At 38.5% G+C, this 26,366-nt stretch overlaps 1 protein-coding gene across 5 annotated transcripts in view; it reads right to left on the bottom strand.

Annotated features, from left to right (window-relative positions):
* Gas2 (growth arrest specific 2) overlaps positions 1 to 26,366 on the bottom strand; it is a 127,818-nt gene that overhangs the window by 47,350 nt on the left and 54,102 nt on the right. For all 5 annotated transcript variants that reach the window (XM_029479603.2, XM_085841702.1, XM_085841701.1 and 2 more), the window contains 3 exons: positions 19,901 to 20,042; positions 9,996 to 10,059; positions 2,809 to 2,950 (listed from right to left, as the gene is read on the bottom strand). In XM_029479603.2, coding sequence (XP_029335463.1) covers positions 2,809 to 2,950; positions 9,996 to 10,059; positions 19,901 to 20,042 — 348 coding nt within the window. The remainder of the gene's footprint in view (positions 1 to 2,808; positions 2,951 to 9,995; positions 10,060 to 19,900; positions 20,043 to 26,366) is intronic.

Here is a 26,366-nt window from a genome sequence, read left to right on the forward strand (position 1 = left end):
TGGTCTAACTTGAGAGACATCCCAAGGGAAACACCAATCTCTAGTACTATTACTGGCATTCTGTTATGCTTGCACACCAAAGCATGCTGTCCTCTGAGAGGCTCTACCCAGCAGCTGACTCAAACAGATATAGATACACACAGCCAAACAGTGGCTGGAGCTCAAAGGCTCTTATGGTAAAATAGGAGTAAGGATAGCAGGTCCTGAAGGGGATACGAACTCCAAAGTAATACCAACACAATCAACTAACCTGGACCCTTGGGGATCTCAGAGTCTGAACCACCAGCCAAAGAGCATACTTGGGCTGGATGTAGGCTTCCCTGATCATATGAAACAGATGTGCAGTTTGGTCTTCATGTAGGTTCTGAATAGCTGGTGTGGTGGCTATCCCAAAATCTGTTGCCTGCATGTGGGATATGTTCTTTTGGTTGGGCTGCCTTATCTAGCTTCAATAGGAGAGAAAGTACCTAGCCTCACAAAGACTTGAAGTGCCAGTGTGGGGTGATACTCAGGGGGACCCCACCCACTCAGAGAAGAGGGAGATGGGGGAAGGATTGTGGACGGGGTAACCTCACGGGGAGCAGTGAGTCAGATATAAAGTGAAAAATTAAATTAAAAAAAAAAATGGGTGTGTCAGCCCAGAGAGACACATATGTAAGAAGACCAAACACATGCTAAATATAAGGAAAAATCATAAAACACCATAGAAAAATTACTCTCAACAAGTAAACAGCATGCTCCCGTTATTATACAATGTCATCCAGTTACTGTAAAGGCTAAAAATTAAGGTTTATAACAATGAATTTATGAAATTCCTAGGCAAATGGATGGATCTGGAGGGCATCATCCTGAGTGAGGTAACCCAATCACAAAAGAACTCACATGATATGTTCTCACTGATAAGTGGATATTAGCCCAGAAACTTAGAATACCCAAGATATAAGATACAATTTGTAAAACACATGAAACTCAAGAAGAACAAAGACCAAAGAGTGGAGACTTCGCCCCTTCTTAGAATTGGGAACAAAACACCCATGGAAGGAGTTACAGAGACAAAGTTTGGAGCTGAGATGAAAAGATGGACCATCCAGAGACTGCCCCACCCGAGGATCCATCCAATAATCAGCCACCAAACACAGACACTATTGCATATGCCAGCAAGATTTTGCTGAAAGGACCCTGATATAGCTGTCTCTTGTGAGGCTATGCCAGTGCCTGGCAAATACAGAAGTGGATGCTCACAGTCAACTATTGGATGGAACACAGGGCCCCCAATGGAGAAGCTAGAGAAAGTACTTAAGGAATTGAAGGGGTCTGCAACCCTATAGGTGGAACAACAATATGAACTAACCAGTACCCCCCAGAGCTCGTGTCTCTAGCTGCATATGTAGCAGAAGATGACCTAGTCGTCCATCAGTGGAAAGAGAGTCCCCTTGGTCTTGCAAACTTTAGATGCTCCAGTATTAGGGGAACACCAGGACCAAGAAGTAGGAGTGGGTGGGTAGGGGAGTGGGGGGGTATAGGGGACTTTCAGGATAGTATTTGAAATGCAAATCAAGAAAATACCTAATAAAAAATTGGGAAAAAAATGAAGGTTTATGAGAAGCAAGGCATGTGATCAATTCAAAAAAGACTCCAAGAATACCTTCCCGTGGTATGAAAGCTCCCTGACTATTTGCACATTCTGAATGGCATGAGTGGCTATCAAGAACAAACTGGATTAAAAGTTATTTCATGGGATAGATTGGTGGGTCAAGCTCAAGTATACTACCTTCGTGGTAACTCACAGCTGCTCAGGCAGTTAAGTTTCTGCTTTTACAAATTTGTCATGTGGAGAAAAACAAAAGATGGGTACATGTCTTTCTGTACATGAAAGCACCCATCAGCCTATCACCCTCTCACTCTATGTCAGACCTTAGAGAGGGGACCTGCAGTCCTGGCAGCCCTGCATCCTAATAACTAAAAGCATCAAGGTTGCTACCTTAAGCCTTCCATGGACTTGCTCTGGCAAGACAATACTTCAGTCTTATACTCCAGCACTGTCATGTCCCATAAGCACGCAGGCGATTATAACCCATAAAAGCAAACTTTGCATAAGCCACACCAAGACAAGTCATGCTTTTTCTTGTTCGTTAGTGTCTTCATGCATTTAAGATATGAGTATGACATTACATGGAAATAATTTTCAAACATACCACTACCATAAGCAAGGACTGTTTAATATACCTAGGAACTACTTATCCCTATAATGATGATGTCACTGCAACGTGTTCTAGTCACCAAAGCATGTGCCTAGAGGTCTGCAGAGTAGGCAGACCCTAGAGTTAGATAAACACCTGGTAAGCTCCTCTCCTCCTAGAATCAGGAAACTTCCAATTTCCATGCCCTGCCCTACCCCCCTCCGCAAGCAATCTTCCTTTCAGATATAAGAGCTCTCAAAAATAATAACAAAGGACAATTCTGGCCAATACCAGGCAATCAATAAATGCAGTCACCTTTTCTGCAAGATGAGATACCCCCTTCCTTAACAGTCAAGATTCTATCCATGAAAGGAGGTACTGGGGACTAATAAGAATGAGGTTTAAGTGTTTTCAGAAAACATTTTCAAAGAGTTGACTCATTTCCTAGATTTTCAGAACTGTTCAATGGAATTAAGTGGCACTTTATTTTAAATCACTGGCTCAGTTTTGAGTTTCAGGATGGGAGTTAAAATGAATTCAGAGGAGGAGAAATGCATGCAGTCAAGTCAGAATGGTCTGAGAAGGCAGGGCAGGTTTTATGGCTGGAAGACTTGTAACTGCCACTCACCGCATCATCCAGTAAGTTTCCAGTGCTCTTCCTTCCTGAAGACTTTGATGAAGGAGAAGGCGAAGGAGATGGGGCAGAAAGTGTCTCTTCTTGTTCAATTTCTTTTTCCAGCTTTATCAGACCAGGAGGCTCCACACCATACCTTTCAAAATCATCAGACAGTTATGCATGCAGGTGCACATGCACACAGCATAACAATGCAACAGCTGTACAGCATTCTGGATTGTGAGAGCCAAGAACCACTGCCTTTTAAAATCGCATACACTCACTTACACTGAAATGGAACTTGGTGAGTTGACATCCTTAGAGCATGCTAAAACACATGTAGCTGAAGTGTATGTGTAAGTGCACATGCATGGAGGTATATGATTGAAACATACTCAACATGTTACTGTCTCAGCAACATAAACACACACAGGGAATTCATCTAAATTGTTTTCTTTATCAGAATTGACAATAAAAATGTTATAATGAAAGTCTGATTTAGAATATAAGCTTAATAATGACAGAGATTAAAACAGAGGGTCGGTATCAAAATTAATAAAACAGAACGCTAAAACTAAAAACAAAAAGAAACTGATTCTACAAAGAAGAGATTCACTGTGAGCTGTTCATTTCCTTTACTGTGAGAGCACTGCACATGTTTGCACAATATTGCAAGGCCTTATGAATAGGACAGTGAATGTACAAACATTCTTACTGGGAAAGAAAACAAGAATACTTCACAACAACGATGTATAAAAGATCTGTAAACTCTACATTTTTAAGACACTCAGAGAAGGAAAAGGGGGGAACAAGAGAGCACATAATAGTGTCTGTTATCCTTGTATCGCCCACAATCAGGTTTTCCTTAATTAAAATTTAAAGAAAGATGTACTAAGTTTTATAGGTCTATATCATCTTTGCTTAGTGGGGGATAGCAAAGATAATTCTGAAACTTGACAGCTATGAGGCATTTAGGAACTAATCTAGGCATACGCTTTCATTAACAAAATGATGAATGTCTGCAGAAGACTGAGACAGGACATACTCTCCAACAAGGATTTGCTGTTGTCAGCTGGCCTAGTCTTTCTGAATAGGTGATTGTTATAAAGGAGAGAAAACACTACTTGGTGATTAAAAGGTTGTTGTGAAACAAGTTTGGTGGTGCACACTTGTGATCCCAGCACTCAGGAAGCAGAAGCAATATTCTAATTTTGTGATTAGTCTAGATTAGTTGAAGGGACCCTCTCTCCAGAAGCAAACCAGGAGTTATTAAATAGCATACAATATAAATAGTCCATGAGCAGAAAATAAGTGCTGACACTGTGCTCATGTTGAGCACTGTGTCAATTCAGCAGCCAATGTCAAACCTTGCCTATGTCCTGCGGTGGTGGCTTGCTACTTTAACAGATGTCACTGTATACAAGTGCAGGACAAGTCTCTAGGGAGGCAGTTTTCCTCCTGGTGATATCTGATCCTGACAGAGGGGGCTCAGTTGCTGTCCTTTTGACTCATTACCCAAACTTCTCCCTGCCATGAAAGGACATGGTTAAGTTGATTCAGCTTCACTAGTTCACTCAGTTTCTCTAGGGAGAAATCTCACCCTCCACGGGCTCTAGGCCATTTCCAGTCACAGACACTCAACATGTCTGTTAACTTGGGCCTTTTAAGTCATAAAGGGAAGACTGTGATTCTTTTTTCTTTTATTTTTTTTCTCCCTTCAGAATCGGGAGAGAAAGACTCTGTACATCAGATGCATTTTAAGAGCTGCAAAGCTTATGTAAGATTTAAGTACAAACAGTTTACAATGCCACAACAGCTTCTATTCTATTAAGTAACTTTTGTTCCATAGTAAACAGTTGCTATAAATATTTGGTTACCACATTTTGTATTTCTACCTTTTTGTATTTATAAACCAATTAATGAATCATTACAAGACACATGTGTACTATGGATTCTATTCTATCACCAGAATTGATTCACAACAACCTTAGATTTCCTAACAGGCCAGAAAGACTTTGGAAGGCAACCCTCTAAGCTGTTACAGACTTCTGTGGATTCGCAGCTCCATTAAGGTATAAACCTTGCCTCTGTTGAATGTTCTCATGAGAATAATATAAACCTAGTTAAGTCTGGACGAATCCGTGACACTGTGATCATGCCAACTCCACATCAATAGTAAGTGAAAACATCATATTTTAAAATATAAATAGATTAGAAAATATTTTATATTCACCCACAGGTGGATGAAGGCCACCTCCCAAGAACAAGGTGCATATCCTTTGTCTTAAAAACACTAAAACAATCGCAAAAATGCTATTAGAGCAGCAACAGGCTCAGCTCATTTCCAACACAAACAAAAAGGCCAGCTTTGATGAAATTAGAACAGAATCACACAAGGAAAATGTTCCTTGGAGATTCTTCTTTACCTGAGAAAGCTGAAGACTGTGCCACTGACACAGAAAAGTCAGCACCGAGCCTAGAATCCGATGCTTACTTTGGCTTTTGATTTCTTCAAGCTGTTCAGGATAGCATTGAGCAGTACCAGAATGCAGGTGAATATGATTTGTTGGCTTCCTGTCCATCTGGGGGCTATCAGCAGGCTATCATGAACCAACCCCAAGGCTGGAGGCTTGCACCTACAAGCCAACGTAGTGGTCAAATGCATTTGTTCTTCAAAAGGCCACCCTGGTTTGGTATCAGTAACTTCTATACCTCTTCACATGACCATTCTTTCTATAATGTTTTCACAACTTAACGTTTCTTAGAACAGATTGGTAGAATTTGGGGAGAAGGGAGGTTTTTTTTCTAATCCTTAATAAAGGATCCAACAAGAGTCATCAAGGAAGTTGAGTTCAATGAAGCTAAGTCCTGATTCCTGCAGGGTGGATATGGTCTAAATCCTCAGAGGCTGGACACTTTCTTTCATCTCACTAAAAACTAAGATAGTCATAGGTTTGGCAACTGTAAAAGGAGAATATAGGAATTGCTCTCTCATTTTGCTGGCATGGGATGTGGTATTTGGGATTAAGCTAACTGGAAGAAATACACCACCAAACTCATTCCTGACCTAGAAAATCTATTTAAACTATTTAGTAGTCTGTACGTTCCAACAAGAGACATCTGTGTTCCATTGTACTGGGGTCAGGGGACAAATTTAATAGACTAATGAAACTCCCTCTTTGTAAGGCATGTAACAGATGGTTTATAGATTCTTGCCAGATAATTTTGCCCCATTTTTTCCTGTTGTAAGACAATGTAAACTTAGATTTATATGTGGAAAATGCCCCAGCATGGGAAAGAATGCATTAACTCCCAGCAGTCTTTGCAGCTCCTCCAAGTGAATCAATTACTGATCTTAACACATGATCACTTTTCTTTTAAGTAACTTTTCCTCAGACCATGACTGAAATAGAAGATTAAGGAAAATGTCCTCAAAGTATTTCCTTTGAATAGTCATAAGCTTGTTCTGGGTCAAGAGAGCAGCAAAACCCAAAGTCATGAGATGACTTGGTGTGCCACTGACACCCAAATTTGCCACCAAACTACCATTTCAGAAGCTTTCATTTTACCATAAAGACAACCTTAATCCTGCAGTCAGAAAAGATGTTGAAATCATAGTTATTTTCTTCTTCATTTTGTATAAAATAATACTAAAGTACTGGTCAAACAATCTTTTGCTTTTGTTGAGTTGCTATGGTCAATGCCATATTTTTCTGAAATCAGAATTGTGCATTTTTCTGATATACTAGTAGAGAGATTTTAACATCGTTACAATAAGAACAGAATTAATGTCACCATCTGGGCCCCAATTCTTGAAAGAGTTCTGCTGAGTGTCTCTAGGCAGAAAAGTACAGTAGAGGCTCCCATCATGGTTTCTGAAGTGATGGTGGTGCTCTTAAGAGCATACATGTGAAATCTGGAGGTACCCTGAGAATGGAATATAAGAAGGCATCCTCTATCATTTCGGAAAACACAAAACTCAAGAGACTTCAGGAACTTCAGTAGGATCAAACTTATCTTTATGGGAGAAGATGAATGTGGTTTCTAGGTGTGCTCTGAAAACCACTCCTAGTTTTGGCCAACATTGTTCAAATGCATTAATCTATGTGGTCTTCAGCAGCAGATACAAGAGAGGAGGGAGTGACTTCAAGTATCTAAATCTATATCTAAACCTCAGGCAGAGCTTAGCTGTGAAATGAGACTAGATGGAGTGGGTTGACTTTCCTTTATGCTATCCTACTTCAGGAGCTTCTAATACAACCAAACAAATAGCTTGGATGTGTTCAGAAAGAAACAAATGGGCATTTTTACCTGAAAAACAGTTTATCTAACTGGCATCCTTTCAACTGTCTAAGGAACGTAACAGCAAGAGGAATTTTGTCCCATTTTCTTTTGTGCTGAACAGTATATTTCAGAACACAAGACTCACTCAGATGAAGGAGACAGAAATACAATACAGAATTCAATATTGCAATTTCAGGGTCTCTTAATCTCAACTCTACCATGAAGTACTTACTTCCACAGTGTTTTCTGGAATAAATGTAGCCTTTATCTTATCTCATATGGTCATAAAATGTGGATGTGTACAGAGCAATACACAATAACCACCACCTAAAATATCTGTGCTGGTCTTCAGATGTATGATACCATAGAATGTTCAAGCTATACATGAAAGTGCTGGAATGGAGCCTCAGTACCCCATGCTCCCAAGAGTACATGCCTGCAATCCTAAATCTGGAAATGTCAAAGTTGGACACCAGGATCATTCTCAATTAGACAAAGAGTATGAGGCCAGCTGGGCCTACAGGGTACTCTGTATCAAAATAAACTAATTGAATGACTAATTACTTACTTAATTACAGTGATGAGGAAACTCTCCATATGACATTTTACACTGAAATTGATAAATATATTGCTATGTTCTTTATTACCTAAGATCTGCATTAGATTTCATTCCAATGTCAAAGGTAATTGTTGTCAGATAGTCAAGCTTCAGTTTTGGTGGTAGTCATAACTAGAAATGTTGTTTCTAAATTAAAGTGATAAAAAATGTCTAATGTGATTTTTAAAAAGTTGTAAAATAAAATGTCGAAAGCAGAAAAATTACTATTGGCCATATGAGGACTGTAAAAGCCCGAGCGACTCTGAGGAGTCAGTCTTTGTTTGGAGGCAGTCTTCCTGTGTCTATGCTCTGTTCTCAACACTTGACCGTCTAATGCATCCGTTTGTACTCTTTAGGCACAAAGTAGAATCTAGCATTTTTCTCAATTTAAGTCATATAATTATACCACACACTACTTTCTTGATAGAACGTCTGGACCTTTAGGATTTTTCAAGTTAATTATCCCCAAGGTGGCTGCTAATTGGTTATGCTTTTCCTTAATGCCTGTTGCTTCTATGTGGTGAATGCTGAATCTGACTGGGGCAGAAGGTCCAGAGCTAGTGCAGGAGGTATGTTTCTGGAACCAGCAATATCTTTGTCCTACTGTGGAAGAACTAAAGGGGTTTGGCATTCTGGCTGGCCAGGAGATGCAGGCTCATGCTGCACCTGAAAGGTAGCCCCTAAGTGATGAAGGGCAAGAGTGTCACTAGATACCTTTTAAACAGGTATCTAGACATCTTGTAGAGCTAAAGGAATCTTAAATGACTCATTTGTCTTTCCTTGTTGGCTAACACATTGTAATGTTAATGTTAATTAAAAATACTGAAGCAATCTTTTTCACTGTAATTACTGAGGTAAAATAAAAAAAAAAACTCCTATATATTCACTAAAAGTTTATTGGCTCTGGTGATTTAAAGAATTTGAGATTGTTTCTGACTATTAATAAAAAAAATGTATATTCTTTGGCAGTATTTGTTGCTGGAGCACAGTACTGCAATGTACAAAATTTTCTTTCTCCTAATTTTCTATGTCAATTCTCCATCTAAGTTCACCCAGTACTACTCTCACTCCATTTTTCTGGTTCATGTGATTGCGATACCTACATACACATACAGACAAGCAGGCACAAAGATGTAAAAATACATGAAGTAAATACAATGACTTTAAATGCATAGAATATCCCCTCCACGCTCCAAAAGGATATGAAAAGAAATGCATTTAATTAAATGGTATCAAGGATGGCTTAGGCAAAAACTGTCCTGTCCACACGGTGACAGTGTTCTGTATCAGAAAACATCTAAACTCATTCAACATTTACTTTCCTTCTAGATGTCTGCAAAGCTTCTTATCTTCATGGATTTTACAGAAGTGTAAAAAGCCTTATCAGGCAGTTTGCAAGGTTCCTAGCAGGAAAGCATACTGGTTTGTCTAATGCTGTCTTTTCCTCAGCTTACTTAGCTAGGATCACTACAATCAGTTGTTTTGGGTTTTTCCTACAGGAAAAAATTTCGAAGTACACCTTGACACAGAATAAAGGGGGCTGGAGAAATAATAGCTAAGTAATTAAGGGCAAGTACTTCTTTGATAGAGTACCCACATAGGAAGGAAGGCACATAGCTGCCTATAATCTCAATTCCAGGAACTCTGACAAGCTCCTCTGACCTCTGCAGGTACCTGCACAAACATTCACAGACCTTCACATAGACATAAATGCATATACTTAAAAAAATTATAAAAATAAAACCCAGTCTCTCTGTTAAAAACATAGATAATTATATAAAAATTAGTCCCATTCAATCCAAAAGTAAAAACTCTGAGGAGTTAAAATTGATAAGAGAATCGAGAAAATATGAAAATGGAAAACGAAAATTATTAAACAGAAAACAAGGGATGAAAGAGAAGGAAATAAGAGAGAACAGATTTCCCATTGAGTAAACTGTCCCTTAAAGTGTCAAGCAGGGACCTGCAGAGATGACTAGGTGGCTATAAGTTCTTCCTATTTTTCCATAGGATCCACACTGGGCACATCACAGGCCCATATACAGACAAGGAGGCACACAATATCTACAGAAGCTTTGAAGGCATGAAAGAAAATGCATTTCATTTAAGGATATCAATGACAAAGACTGTCGTGGCCACATGATGCATTGTTGACAATAGTAGAGGCATACTTTTAACTATGGCTCTCTCCATATGATCCAAGCAATTTCATTTGCTAAATGGTTTCTAAGCATCTGTTAGACTGTCAACAGTGAGAAGCCAGCATGTGTTTGTTGCCTGAGGCTGAGATGTGCCTGTGTCTTGACATGAAAGGTCTTACCTGGCTGCAATCCGACCAAGCTCTAGCAAACAGAGACACACTTCTCGGGGCTGCTTATGCAGAACTGGAAGAGAAGACAGACATAAACACCTTTACAATAAAAACTACTGTAAAGTATCTTTGAGGGACAGGCTTGCCAGTGACCCTCCTGTTGCCCTCACAGTCAGAGGGCATTTGACTACTTTTCACTCTGCCATTCAGAAAATTCATCCCAAACCCTCAACTGAAGATGCACAGTACTTCTAGGAACTCCAGCCACACTGTATCCCAAACCCCATTGGTCCAGTGAACTCTCACTATTTAAAAACATTGACTTCAATTAGTTAATATTAGTAAGTCCATGTTTGATACACATGTAGTAGTAACTATTAGATTGAACAAAATTTATAAGATAAAATTTAAAGAAAAAATTTATAAACTATAATTCTTTGTTTACCTCCAAATAAAGGCATTTGTCAAATGAGACCTACAATTTGATGTTCTCTGCTAATCAATCATTGATAATTTAGAAAAAGACACATTCTACTGACTGGATTCTTAAGACATGTGTGTATAAAAGGTACCATCAGCCAACAGATGATGCAGCCAGCTGATGAGAAGCGTTTGAGTTGCTCTTCCTGAATTGTATGACCCTACTGCATAGTGAAGCTTTTCTGTGAATGGTCTAGGGCAGATCCCTGCAGACAAGACATACTTGCACTGCTGAGCCAATGAGAGGAGCGCATGTTGCTCGTTCTATCCTAATCTAAATTGGGGCAATTAAAAAATATTATATTCAATATCAAATAAATCAATAATGTAACAAATCTTTTCATGGAGAAAAGTCCTCACAAAGTTATTATTCTAATAAGATAAAATAATATTTATTGATAAGAAAAATAGAAATTTTGTTTTAATTCATAAAACTAGAATTATATGATAATTCAAGTCCCACTCTCTCTATTCACTCTAAATATTCTTGTCTCCACTCATTACATAATAAAAATATTTAGTCTAATGATAACAACAGGATTTGCTTGGGGTAGATCTGAATACTAAACATATTTGTATCTTGACTACTAAAATTTGTGATTTCATTTGGTTGGAACAGACATTCAAATTAAATATCGTTAATAATTTGGTTATAAAATGACACTTTTAAACTTAAAATCAGAAATGCTTACTAAAAGCATAATTGATCATAGAAATCCTGAATTGAAAAATATTACCATTCCCAATAAGCAATGGAGCTTTAGCTGTCTAGTGGGGAATTATTATAGAACCATCTAAGGGAGCCTTGAATAGTTTCTAATTAGATAAATATTCTTTACATAAATGTCTTTATGCTCCAGCTACAAATATGTCGGCTGGCTGTGGCAAGGATGGCAGTCACCTCATAAAGGTTAATTTTATGTGTTGTTCAATTAACTTTAATTAGGTGACTGGGGCATGTGGCATTACAACAGATAGCAATATCAAACAGAGGACAACATTGAATACCACAGAAACAGAACCAAGAGACTGAAACCAATCTAATTCATCAATTTCTTCATATCCTAACTGTTTAGGACACTGTACTAAAATGAAACATGGACTTTTGAGTGGGAGGAAGAAGAGATGGAAGTGAGGAAAGGATGATGTTTAGATGCCTGCTGCTTCCCTCTTCTTCAGTGAGAGCTGTGTGAAGGAGGTCCAGTGGCGCTCACTTCTAGATGGAAACATCAAAATAGTAGTGGTCAGAGTGAGCCCACTTGCAGGCAATGACCGACCGTTAAAGAGCAACACCTGACACAACTATCATGATATTTTAGCCAAATGAGTACGGGAATTCTGATGAATCGGTATGAGTATGTAGTGGTGTGGAGGCCAGACTACTACACAGAAAATTAAATGTGTTCTGAAGAAGACAAATGATGGGGAAATCTGGTAAGAGGGATGCACAGTATTTACTCATCTCTTGCTTTCTTCATTTGCCAAAGTAAAACATTTTGCACCCCAAGCTCAAATGTTGACTCAATGTGGACATGTCAGAAAATCAGTTTAACAAAGCAGAGTAAGCTCAAGTCCCCATCATCATTCTAACAGAACTGACCCAGAGACTCTAACAGAAACAAAACTGTCTGAGATAGGAGAGGGATAAGGAGATGAAAAGCAAAGACTGACAGTGATATATGTGTGTGCCAATGCCATTTGTACACAATATTAAATGTTAATGTAACACAGGAAAAAAACCAGAACATTGTTAGGAAGAACTTCACAAAAGACTGAATTTCAATGTCAAATTTTTATGGAATTATTATCCTTTATATAATAATAATAAAATTGCTTCAAATCTTTACAGTTGTAAATTATTGTCTTTTGTAATTCATAGCCTTCCAAATATTGATTAGACTCTGACAAAAATGGCCAGAAAGAAAACCAGACAAAGCAAATACAGTGAATGATGACTAGCAGACCTGACTGATACATTGCGTTGCACATTGTAAGTGAGTCTTCAATACACGATTCCTCCACCATGTTATGTGTTAGAATACTAAGCATGATAACAGTCTGGTGGGGTGGGTTATGATGAGCAAGCAAGAAAGATGAAATTGCTTAGCAGTTTTAGATATGATAAGAATTTAGCTTAGTTAAATGCTTATTTAGTAAGCAAAAATTACTTTTAGCATACTGCTTTTAAAGGTGGATTTAGAAACCTTAAATGGCATAATGTGTGTATAAGACACAGGAGTCTGCCTTGACTTGAGGGGAACAGGCTATGGGTGTGGATCCAAACTGCAAAGATGCAGACATGAGTGTGAGGACTCATGGGACTGATCTGTGCTGGACGGGGAAGTAAGTCTGTGTATTCTCAGACTGCCTATCTCATAACACCCCTGTAGTGATTGGGTAAAATACTACCATACTAAGCACAGTACTTAGCACTCAGGAAACACTGGCCTGATGGTATCTCTCCTTTTTATTATTACATTTTTATTGTTATTAGTGATTTGCCTAGGAAGATTAACTTCATTTGTTTGAGTCAATTAACGTTAATCACATTTGTTTGTTCCCATGATCATCTTATTGCAACCTTGTAGTGAACCAGTGATAAGATTCTTGGGATAGAGAAATGCCTCAGCCATTAAGATCACTGGCTGCTCTTCCAGAGAACATGGCTTCAATTCCCAGCACCCACATGGCAGTTCACAACCATCTGTTACCCCAGTTCCAGGGAATATAATCACCCTCACACAGACATGTATATAGGCAAAAACCAATGCACATGAAATTAAAGAAAAAAGAAAAAAACACTCTAGAATGAAAAAAAAAAGCCACTGTATACTTGGAAAATGCTAATTTAGAGCATCCTATAACAATGCATATTTTTAATATTATAGGGCAATATACTTTATGGGCTGATATACATATAGTTTAGCTATTATAAGTTTATAGTAGATTTAAATTTAAATAAAAATTACATTTATACACGAGTTGTGTTTAAGACCTAAAGCACCTTGACATTGATTTCCTGAGAATAAAGCAATTTAGTGGAGTCCCATCTTCAATAATTAATCTGGAAGTATTAGATGCATGCATACAAATAATACACAGACAGTCCCCACATATATCATCATCCACAAGGGAAGTGCTGTAAGATGGAAAAATATAGTGAAGTTCAATGGACAAATTGCAAGGAGACAGTTTCCTTTCACCAGAATATAGCACTAAGAATTGTGATCAGGGCAAGTGTAGCAAGTTGGTTTTATTTGCAGTTACTTATTTTCCTTTAATGTAAAACTAGTCCTATACAACTTCCATTCAAAGTATTCATTCCTTAAGGGGTACAGTATGTAGAGGTGAAAAAAAATGAAATCAAATCTTAGCTATCACTTGAGAGTTGTAAAATGTGGTCACAAATGATTCAGTTCTCCGGATACAAGCTTTTGTTTGTGCAGTGCCGTTGACTGGCAGACTACGAGGGGTAGCTTATGTGCTGAGCTTAGCTGCCCTTGATGAACACAGAAATGCAACCATCAAACCTGAGCCGATGTAGAGCCCATCTTGGAAAAGGCACAGAAATGCCCAGTATCCTTTCAACCAACCTGGATTCTGTAAAGTCCCTGAAACTGTCACCCAGTAAGCTACTCAACAGTCATGGACATCTTCCTAGACCCTGTGCAGACAGCCAGTTCTAAAACGGCATGGCTGAATTTCTAAGTAAAAGCTGACTTGGGGGACAATTATAAACATCTGAAGTCCCAGCACTTAGAGGTGGAAGCTGGAGGGTCAGGAACACAAATTAGCCTTAGCTACATAATGAGTTTCCCTGGGTTGGCCTGCACTGTTTGAGACCATTCTCAAGAAACGGATAAAAAGAACAAAAATAAAAAAAACATAATAAAGACATGAGTTAAGATGCTTAAGTATAATTTTTTTAAGTAAAAGAAGCTTCTTTTAAAAAATCTAAAACAAAAGCCGGGTGTGGTGGCGCAGGCCTTTAATCCCAGCACTTGGGAGGCAGAGGCAGGCAGATTTCTGAGTTCGAGGCCAGCCTGGTCTACAGAGTGAGTTCCAGGACAGCCAGGGTTACACAGAGAAACCCTGTCTCGAAAAACAAACAAAACAAAACAAAACAAAAGTAAAACAAAACAACCCTGGAGAAAAGTCCAATGAATACAAACACCACATGGCGCTGAGTCTGTAACTTGGCACTGCTATCCTGCATTAATCCTAACACCTCACAAATAAGGATATTCATAGCAATAAACTAATAACAATACTGACTTGATCTAACCCAGAGACATAGTCTTACAGTTTTCAATACAGACAAAAACAGGAACAAGAACAGGGCATATCACACAAGGGATGCAGGCAGCAAGTATTGTTTTTCTGATGCACCCAGTGACCAGGCAGGACAGGCTTGGGACAGTTATCTGTGAACTCCAGAGAGTTCATCTTACTTTAGTGAGGCCAGAAATTTGCTATGGAGAATGTCTGGAACCATAGATCACAGGCTCTGTGAAAAACCCTGCCAGTCACAATGGTGCATGGAAAGAACAGAAACCACACAACAAGCACAGGCACAGAATTAGAAAGGGTGACAGTCACACAGTGCATGCTACACAGCAGACAGCAAACCCGTTTCTCGGTGGGCAGATTCGTTCTCTGAGAAACAGATGAATAGTCATTGCGCTCCAGGTCCTACAATCAGTCAACAACATGTTGATATTGACACCAGTACTGCAAGTGATCTGTGTGCTTTTAGAGTTTCCCTGACCCTCCCCTCTACCTCCCAGATAATAAAAATGTGTACCAATAGACAAAAATCAAACATGTCACTGGGGGGAAAAGCTAACATATTCTCAATGAGTTTTCTTTTGCATGTACTCCTTATAAATAAATGCATCACTATTCAGAAAAATATATTAAACATTAAAAGCCTTAGAAAAATCATGTAAGAGCATCAATTTATGACATAATTTTAAAGTATTTTAAACTGTGAATAAATCAAATATTTCTGACTTTAAAGTACAACAAGAGTCACATAAAAATAAGCAATGTCATTTTAAAGGTGGTTAAAATACCTAAATTGACATTTGAAAACATGTCAATTACTGATGGAAGAATCATTGACAAATATAGTTTAACAATCTTTATGTAATTCTTTTGAAATAAATATAAATATTTTACTGCTTTCTAACCTGTTTTTTATTCCATGTTTTAAAATTCAATAGAATAATAAATGGAGAAGTATTTTGATATTATGGATGATACATGTTTACATTCAAAGAACTATCTCTGGCAATCTATTCATGGGAAGCACAGGCACAATCATGGAGAAAGCATCCACAAAGGCCAGCATCTATGGGATGGACCAGCTAGGTTGGGGGAGCTAGCACAGGGACACAGTCAGAGCTACAGCTGCACAGGGTGTGCAGAAACACAGCCTTGGTGGCAGGGCTCCTCGCAGTTCCGTCGCCTGAACTCCACAGCCTCAGAGTCAAACAGCTTCCATAATATGCTGGTCTATGAATGGTCAGTAAAGGGGCCTCTGTGTCAATCACTCTAGTTCCTGCCTAAGACGCACTAAGCAAGTTCTCCATGTCTCCAACTACATGCTGTAAAACCGTTTACTACCTAGCTTGCTAGCAACTGAAGACTATTACAGCCTAACTACTCTCCATTCTTCTTTCATAGTCTGGACATGACCTTTACTGTTACATACATATACAGCCATATATAATCTTCACCTCATGCCTTATATCCCCATTCCTTTCCTAGTCTCAAGAATATGAGTTTAATTTTGACATCTACAGACAATGGCAGCTTGTTGAAAATAACTTCAAATGCAAGGGATATGAATTTTTTACCTTTTTAATGTCTCAGTGGACCCTGGGATTTCCATCTTTTACAATTTCTTTCAGAGAAATCAGTAGAAAATTTAAAAATCCATTTATCTAAAGACTATGCTAAATTTCTTCAGTAATATACTCAGGAATCCTACATGCAGGTTTTTCTTACCACTGGTGAAGTGTTGGAAACCTTTTGCCAGCATACTCTGTGATTTTATATCTCAGTTTACTTGTTAACTTAGTCTTTTATCAGTACACTACTCATGGCCTTTGTCCCAGTTTTGCTTTGCTCATTTTTGAAGCAATATTTGAGTACAGTTATATCTTATTATCTAAAAACAGGAGAAAATTTTCTCTCAGATTCTCAGAGTTAACATAGGCGAAGGGTTGTATCTCATATATATAAACCCAGTATTTGGGAGGCTGAGACAGAAGGATCAAGAGCCCAGGGTTATTCTCAGCTACAAAGCAAGTTCAAATCCAGCTTGAGGCTCTTTGAGGCTCGGCTAATAATAATAATAATAATAATAATAATAATAATCATAGGATGGCCTGCAGATGACACCTTGTTTGTCCTATGTGCTACAATATTCTCTTCCAAGAATGAGAAATGTAACCAACATGAGAGACACCTGGAGCTGGCAGCTGCCACACTTCCATTTCACCTAAATGCCCCGCCACTCACACTTGGGGATTTCTTGACATTTGCTGTGGTGGAAAGAGAACAGATTGAGTCAGCTGTGAGCAGTGGAGAACTTCTGAAAAGTAACTGCAGTGACAGGGCTGCTGCACAGGGCCAATACTAGCTGCCTCTGAGAGAAGGCGGCTTCCTGAGTGCCCTCAGAGCAGCAGGAACAGAAGCCTCTTCACATGGGCAGCACTGTGATCTAGTTTATCACTCACTTAGACACATTCCCCCCTCCATCCCATCAAGGCATCTTTTTACTTTGCTTTCTGTTCAAAACACTGGGACACAAAGGATGTTTTTCACTGAGCACCACTGAAATGAAATCTTGAGGTAGGAAAAAAAAGAAAGAAAGAAAAAGAAAAACCTTGTCCTAAATTCCCTTTCAAAGGTGAACGTGAAAGACATCAAGCAGAGCACACAGCACTATTGTGGAAAAGTCCAAGGCCAAGGCCAGCAGCTTGGCTCTGCTGCCTCCTCAACACAGAGCATAATAAAAACACCCAGGGAGAAAGGGCTCCTCTGGGAAATGAGATTTCTCTTTGTCCTTCCTCTTTATTGTCATTAATATCCATGGGCCCAGCTGTTTCCTTTCTCCAACTAATCCTAAATCAATGCTATAATATTGACCCTTTTTTTCTGGATCCCCGGGGCCTATAATACATCTCCTTCTACCCACTCTGAGCCCCAGAAATTTCAAATATATTTTTAATTGAGCAGCAAAACAGAAAGCCTGATTATCAGGCTTAGCTTGGTACTGATCTTAAAAATAGTTTTTAAATTTAGAAAGGCTTGAAATTTTAGATGTACTGAATCTGCCTGGACATTTAAGCACCTTTTAATTTAAATTTGCATGATAAGATACAAAAGATAATAAAAAGCAAATGTTGAAGGAACAGACTATGTAATAAATTTTTATATATAAATTATGATGAACTTTTTTTTCATAATGCCACCTTCTTTTATAAACAGGAAGATATAGGATATAGGCTAATTTTTTCTTTACATAACTATACAGTTGCATAGCAAGGTCATGAGAAAAATTGCTTTAGTGTCTACAGTTTCAGTACAAAATGTATTATTTATGACTTGAATTGAATTGAGTGTTTCAGAACGTAAAGACATGCAAAAATGTGAATTGCAGTGGTATTTCCAGGGAGGAATCTGGTACCACATTGACTTCTGCTAAACTCTATTGAAAGTCCTATTAGTCCAGGCAACAAAATGACTCACAGACTCAGAGAAAACCAAAACAAAGTCACAGAGATATTTAGAGCTATTTGTAGCCCATTTGGTTTTTTACTGTAAGTGAAAATAAATGCAGATTTAATGGAAGTCTGTACAATAAACAGCCTTATAAATTAATGCAGATGCTAAAGCACTTTGGCCTATGCAGCCATTCTTTGCCAGTTCATAATCTGAAGCATGAGGTTAACCATCTCCATACACAGAATGCCTTTGTCACAATTGGCATTTGACTGACCATAGCTGTAGAGAGACAATGTTTGTTTTCAAACTATTCTTCTCCATTTACTTCCTATAATCTTAATTCCATAGCCAGAGGCACCTAAAGGTTAAACCTATTTGTAAAGTTGCAATTGAGCTGCAGGGGAGGTAGCTTCAACAGATGCACACATCTGTTACCAAGAATCAACACCCACTTGTTCAATAACCCTTCAGGGAGCATCCTCTGTATATGCCACATTACTGTGTAATTATTCTCATTCATCCTTCTTTTAAATTTAGAATACCTTCTCTTCTCTGCTGAGGAATTTCGCATTTAGTGACCATCTTTTTTACATCTCATTCCCTCACTTTGGAACAGACACAAATGACCTTAGCATGAGAAATGTTAAGTTCCCACTGTCACTGTGAGTTTGCTGGGTTTATCAGAGAAATACTATTATCCAAAACTCAGGGACAAAGGCTTTATTAACTATTTGGAAGGTAGTTTATGTGCTTATTCCCCTGAAGGATGCTTGGCTTATTTTAATGTTAATATTTGGTATTATATGATTTGGTAAATTGATTTTTAAAGCCTTAGACAAAAAGGCCAAAGCTTTTCCTTTTCCCATTAGATGTTCGCATTATTCACTTGGTTATACTTTGCTGGGGCTGATTTAGTTCCAATATTCTCCACATTAGAATTATATTTCAGGGAACTTCTGCAGTTAGAATTACATTACAGGGGCCTTCTGCAGCTATAATACATTTCAGGGGACCTCTGCAGTAAGCTTGGACATTTATTACCAGAGTGCCAGTCATTGTAGAACCACTCACTAGTTCAATATATCATATATTTCCTTCCAAGCAATTAAGATTCTCAGTGTGTGGTCTGGAAACAGAGTTGCCAAAATTTAATCAGAAGACAAAACCTCAGGAAACAGCAATCTGGGAAGGTATTTTCTCTGAAGTGTCTGTCTTTTCTGTTACTTTAATATCCATTATGCATACCTAATTTTTTAACACAAAACCAGTTAAATACATAAACCAGTAAACTTCAGTTTCAACAAACACAGAACTGAAATTTTCACCCTTCCCAGAGGTGGCAACACATGTCCTCTCTGGGTGGTACATAAATTACCCTCCGAGCATGGATTATAGCATGGTGCTGAAGCTCAGCTCTGCACACTCCAATTCCCCATTCATTGATGGCACTCTGTTCTGGCTGCAAAGTGCTCTGCAACTTCTACCACTGTAGTTTATGAACCAGGTAACCAGAAATAAGACAGCAGGTGCATTTTTCTACCTTGACCTGGTAAAGTTACAATTGCAAGATTTCAATTTACTTCGACTTCTTTAAAATAATCTGAAAAATGACAGCACACAAAAACTGTGGGCAAATACCCTAGGAGAAAAGTCAGTGATGATACCATGAGAGTCAAAGTCTTAAAGAAAGTACATACCCAGGCCTTCAGATTCAAAAAGACATGTTTCATCAACTCCCAAATCTCGGCACCAGGATAGGAAATTGGCTGTGTTGTCTCGGGCAAAAAAGGAGCCCGAGGGTGCACTGGCTTTGCAAGGAATCTTCTTCAGTGGTAGGGTCTAGAAAATAAAGAGATTTCAGTCTGGAGGGATGCTAGGCAAGTCATTTCAGAGAAACATTAAAAATGCACTTATGCTTTTAACAAGATGCTTTGAAATTTACCTCACATCAAGAAATATGTTTGCTAAGAACAAATAAGAATGTAATGTTATAAAAACCCAGGATATTCCGAACTTCTGGGCTAATATTCACTTATCAGTGAGTACATACCATGTGTGTTCATTTGATATTGGGTTACCTCACTCAGGATGATTTTTTCTAGTTCCATCAATTTACCCAAGAACTTCATGAATTCATCATTTTTAATAGCTGAGTAGTACTCCATTGTGTAAATGTACTACATTTTCTGTATCCATTCCTCTGTTGAAGGACATCTGGGTTCTTTCCATCTTCTAGCTATTATAAAAAAAAGTCTGCTATGAACACAGTGGAGCATGTGTCCTTACTACATGTTGGAGCATCTTCTGGGTATATGCCCAGGGAGTGGCATAGCTGGGTCCTCAGGTAGTACTATATATAATTTTCTGAAGAATCACCACAAATTGATTTCCAAAGTGATTGAACCAGCTTGCAATCCCACCAGCAATGGAGGAGTGTTCCTCTTTCTCCATATACTTGCCAACATCTACTGTCACCTGAGTTTTTGACCTTAGCCATTCTGGCTGGTATGAGGTGGAATCTCAGGGTTGTTTTGATTTGCATTTCCCTGATGACTAATTTGGAATACCCAAGATACAATTCACAGACCACATGAAGCTCAAGAAGAAGGAAGAGTGGATACTTCAGTTCTATTTAGAAGGGGGAACAAAATGCCCATGGAAGGAGATACTGAGACAAAGTTTGGAGCAGAAACTGAAGGAAAGGCCAACCAGAGACTGTCCCACCTAAGGATCCATCCCATATATAGTTACCAAACCCAGACACTATTGTGGATGCCAACAAGTGCTTGCTGACAGGAACCTGATATAGCTGTCTCCTGAGAGGTTCTGCCAGTGTCTGAAAAATACAGAAGTGGAGGCTCACAGCCATTCATTGGACTGAGCATAGGGTCCCCAATGGAGGAGCTAGAGAAAGGACCTAAGGAGCTGATGGGATTTGCAGCCCCATAGGAGGAACAATAATATGAACCAACCAGTACCCCCTCCCCAGAGCTCCCAGGGACTAAACCACCAGCCAAAGAGTACACATGTAGGGACTCATGGCTCCAGCCGCATATGTAGCAGAGGTTGGCCTTGTTGGACATCAATAAGAGGAGAGGCCCTTGGTCTTGTGAAGGCTCAGTGCCCCTGTACAGGGGAATGCCAACACAGGGAAGCAGGAGTGGGTGGGTTAGTGAGCAGGAGGAAAGGGGATGGGATGGGATGGGTGGGTTTGGGAGGGGAAATGAGGAAAGGGGATAAAATATGAAATGTAAATAAAGAAAATACATAATTTTAAAAAAGAGAAAAAAAAAAAACAGGAGACTGAACCTCTATGTGACTGACACACATTCTCATTTCAAGAATACCCACTAGTAAACGCACATGAGGCCCGTTCCCTAATGCAGATTGATTTTTCTTTTCTTCTGTGATTACTTTGGCTTTTTCTTTCATCCAAATAACATATTAGTCTTCTTCAAAAAGTACGTAAAATGTGTTTTTCATATCAATATTACAAAGGAGATGAATGTGTCCTATGACACAAGCAGATATAGCATCAAGTTCACAAAATACAGAGAGTGTGCACAAACTGAAACAAAAAAGCAGCAGAAGAGATCTGGACTCACACCTCTCCAACACCAGAACCAAGACGATATCCTAAAGGTCCTTAAAGATAACAATCTATGGTAATGCTTCCAGGCGCCTTTCATTTAGACATATAGTACAGCTTGACCATATAGAAATAACTCATGTCTGAAATTGATGTTTATCTTTAACGGTATTTACATTACGTCACTTCACTTTGGGCATCAGAGGAAATCCTTAGGATACAGGTGCATGTGAACCTAGAAGACAATCCTGCTAACATGAAAATGTTTCCCTAGAATCTTAGCCAGGAACTTCTGCTTGGCACCACAGCAAGTGCTACAGGCTTTTCCTTTAACAGAGCAGAACCAGTTCCCAAACACTACTCAAAGCCAAGGAACTCATGTGATGTTAAGGCCCGAGTCAAGTATTTGGTAGAAGTGAGCTGTGTAAGACCTTGCTGGAAAAGCAGAAAGATCAATGGAGACTAATTGTTGATTTAGATTCAGATCTAGGCATGGCCTCTACTCACAGGAAAAGCAACGTGCTGTGGGTTGCTGAACTCACTTACAGGGCATTATAATACAACCAAATGGCGGCCTGATTGAGTTAGTGAAGTTTACACAGTTCTTCACAATAAGAAGTTCTGTGGCTATAGAGTAAGAAATGACTGTTGCTATGTCTTGGATGGGCCTGCTATCTGACAGGCATGTCTTTCCATTGAAGATTAAAGTTAACATGGAATATACACCTCTGACATTTTTACATTAATACTCAAGTATGCATATGTTTTAGGCAATATAAGTATATTAAATTACATATATGCATACATGCACACACACGTGCGCGCGCACACACACACACACACACACTATTTTATATATGGACCTGCCTACATGGTAACCAACCACTCTTTTTGCTTTTATTAGTATGTGGTAATTGTATAAAACATTGAGTTGCAGTGTGACATCATCATGCATGCACATAACTCTTGACCACATTCACATTAGGTACTGCCCTGTCCCCTTCTCTAAGTCTAACATTGAGCACTTCATCTTCTACTCTCACATCTTCTTTACACTCTGGATATCACATGTGCAATGTGTCCTTTTGGGTTCAGCCTATTTGCTTAATATGGTGATCTCTAATCCCACCCACTTCCCTGCCAATGACATAAACCTTTCTTCTCTGTGTCTGATTCTTCACTGTGCAGCTCTGTCACATTTTCTTTAATAATTCCTTTATGCTCTGGATGGGCATCTAGACTGAATCCCTCATTGGCTACTGTGAATGACAGTAGAATAAGCGGAACTATATGGCTGTCTCTATGCTGTGCACATTCATTCCTCCCAGGACTATTTTAGCAGGCTTTGTAGTAGTTCTATTTTTAGCTTTGTGAGGAATTTTCATATTGATTTCCACAGTAATCGGACTGTTTTACATTTATTGCCAATGATGTATAATTCTCCCCCACAACCTTAGCAGCATTTGGTGTTTTTTGCTACACAGTAATATCTGGTTAACTGATCTAGTTAGTTATCAGCAATGGTTTTCAAAGAAATGCTTGCACATATGGGTCTCAAAAACAATTATACATATCATAGTATAATGTCTCCTTTATGGGCACCAATTTGTATGTTAAGCTTAAAATCAATACATGCATGTCTTTAAGTCCAGCAATTTAGTTCTAAGAATATACTCTATTCAACAGTGACTAAGTGTAGAAAAAATAGAAACAAAAATATGTCGGGAGAGATCTAGTGGAGTAACAATGTAAACACAATGTGGTTCTACATGCTCATTTAAAAGGAACAAAACATACATATACTGAGCCATAAATGTTCTCATAACATACTCTTAGGTAGAGAGTAGTATACATGTGTGTATCATGGTTTTATTCTATGATACGTGTAAGTATGCATAGATGGCCCATATATGATGTTAATTTTCATATAAAATGTTACTACACAGATTTATAAAATACAAATTATAAATTTGTTAAGAAGAATATGCATGATATTAGGCTGTAATTAAATTTGAAGAAGGGGATGAAGTAGGATTTTGAGTCATTTTTGATGTCAGATAAAATCCAGCCTCAAAATGTGGTGAATGGGGCTAGAAAATCAATTCATTTTTAAAATTTGATCAACTTAAATTCTAATAGGCACATGTGGATAATGGTTATTATATTATATAGCACATTAGACTAGAAAGCAGTGCCTTTACCTGATGTTTCATAAAATGTATGTGACCACTTATCTACTTTTCACGACAGGAGAGGTCATATTTCCATTCCTCCTAACCCTCTTCAGACAGACTATTCTCCATGTATAATAAACATACTCAATGGTACACACCAAACATTTTACTTGAATGATGAATGCCTGACATAAAAATGGAATTGCAACAGCATCAGGTTGCTTCAGCTTCAAATGGGTAATAATGACTAATCCACTCACATTCTTTATATAACCTACCTCTGGGGACAGGGTCTTGTCCACTGTCTAACAGAACACTAGCTCTGTGATGCCCACAGTGGTAATGCACAGGACATACTAACTTTACTACTGATCCATGGTGACATTAAGAAATGGTGACCCAGAGTCTGTAGTGTCTACCATAATGGAGGCACAGGACACATACCCATATATGGGCCTCTCAACTTAAATGTCAAAGGAAAACACCCTGACTTAGGTGGCTAAGGGGATAGCATCTCCTTAGAGGTTGAGCTCGTACATAGGTCAAACTAAAACACCCAGTTTCATATGCATGAATTTCAGCTATCCCATGATAGCTCAAACTTGTCTTGAATTACGTATATTTCTGCATTTGGTAGTCCCCAAATTGGAGCCAATTAAGGTTAAAATGAAGAATTGTAGGGATAATCTTTTGTGCACTGTGTAAAAGCATCACCTGTCAATAAAATTATGATAGCCAATAAGCTGAGGCAAAATTAAAATGTGGGACATCTGTGTGAGAGAGGGGAACTCTAGGGAAGTCAGGCAGGAGTTTTCACCACCAAGATTCAGAGGAAGTCAAACATGTGAAATTGAGGAGAAGTAGACAGCAGTGTGGCAGACATAGAGCAGAACAAAGAGGCTAAATGAGTTACAAGCTAGTTGGAGAATCAATCCTAACTTAAGGTCGAGGCATTAATTCATAAATAAATGAGCGTCTATGTGATCATCAGGGAACCTGATGAACATAGAAAAGCCCCAAATACTCTACAAAAAATTACGTATTATCTGTCACCTATTCCAGTTATTTAAAAAGTAAAGTAAGTGAAGAGGACTGAGAAAATACCATCTTTCGTTCTCTTTACATTGTTAACTACAATTTTATTTCTGGCAGTTTAAATAAGATTTTTCTTCATAAAAGCTCAAGACAGATGCCTATTCTTAACTACATTCAGTAGACATTTCAGATATAAAGCAGAAGATGATGTGGTACTGGCCAAGAAGTAATATTGTTTCTATTCCAAAAGGTACATGGAGTGTGCTGTTCAAATATGCAGGCAATAAAGTCACTTTTTCCACAGTGGAAATAACATTTCCATTTGAATCTCTGTTGCTCTCAGATTCCCTGTATACTTTATTGAAAAGTAATATCTCTCTCTCTCTTAGTAAAAAATTTTTGCTGGCATTTAATGTATCAAAGAGTATAAATTCAAATACCATGTCACTTTAGAAAGGATAAAAATAAGGGCTGGCAAAATGGTTCCATGGGTAAAGACTCTGGCCACTAGCTGTGATGATCCCCAAGTGCCACATGATGGAAGAAGAAAACCAACTCCTGAAAGTTGTTCTCTGACCTTCACATATGTGCAGTAGCACATGCACACAAACACACACACACACACATGCACATACAATCAAAAAAAAATAAATGTAACAGTCTGGAGAGGTGGCTCAATGATTAAGAATACTTACTGCTTTTGCAGAGGACCAAGGTTTGGTTCCTAGCACCCACATCAAACAGCTCATATCTACCTGTCCCAGGGAATCCAATACCCCCATCTGGTCTTCATGGGCACTGTAAGCTTTTGGTGCACGTAAACTCATACAGGCATATATACATAAATAATGAATAATCCTTAAAATAACACCAATTTTTTAAAAGGATAAAATATGTTCTTTAAAATAAAATTGCACAAGATCGTGAGAAGAAAAAAATTAATGATTTTTGCCACTGCAGGCTTGAGGACCTTGTACTTCAACACTGACTTAATACACATTCAACTGAAAACATCGGGCTAGAATTTTAAATGACCCCTCCACTTCCTCTCTAAGACAAGTTTGATATAATACAGCTCTGGCATTTTATGCAAATTCTGCTGTGGTCAACATATTGTGATATCATGAAAAAACTCAATGAGAAAAAAATACAGAGGTTTCTGAAAGCACAGCTTGCTTGCCACAGCTTTCCGTCTTTAAAATAGTGAGGATAATTGCTTAGAAAGTCTACCACACTCTAGTGTGATATCTCACAGCCAGAAGCATATGGACAACACAAATCAGAATCTACGAGTTATTCAAATAAAAGAAGTAGAGGTCATAAGGTTGGAGGGTAGAGAGGTGGGAGTGGAACTGGAAGGAGAAA

Source organism: Mus caroli, unplaced genomic scaffold (assembly GCF_978045245.1).
Source record: "Mus caroli unplaced genomic scaffold, Mus_caroli_1 scaffold_8, whole genome shotgun sequence".
NCBI classification, from domain to species: Eukaryota; Metazoa; Chordata; class Mammalia; order Rodentia; family Muridae; genus Mus; species Mus caroli.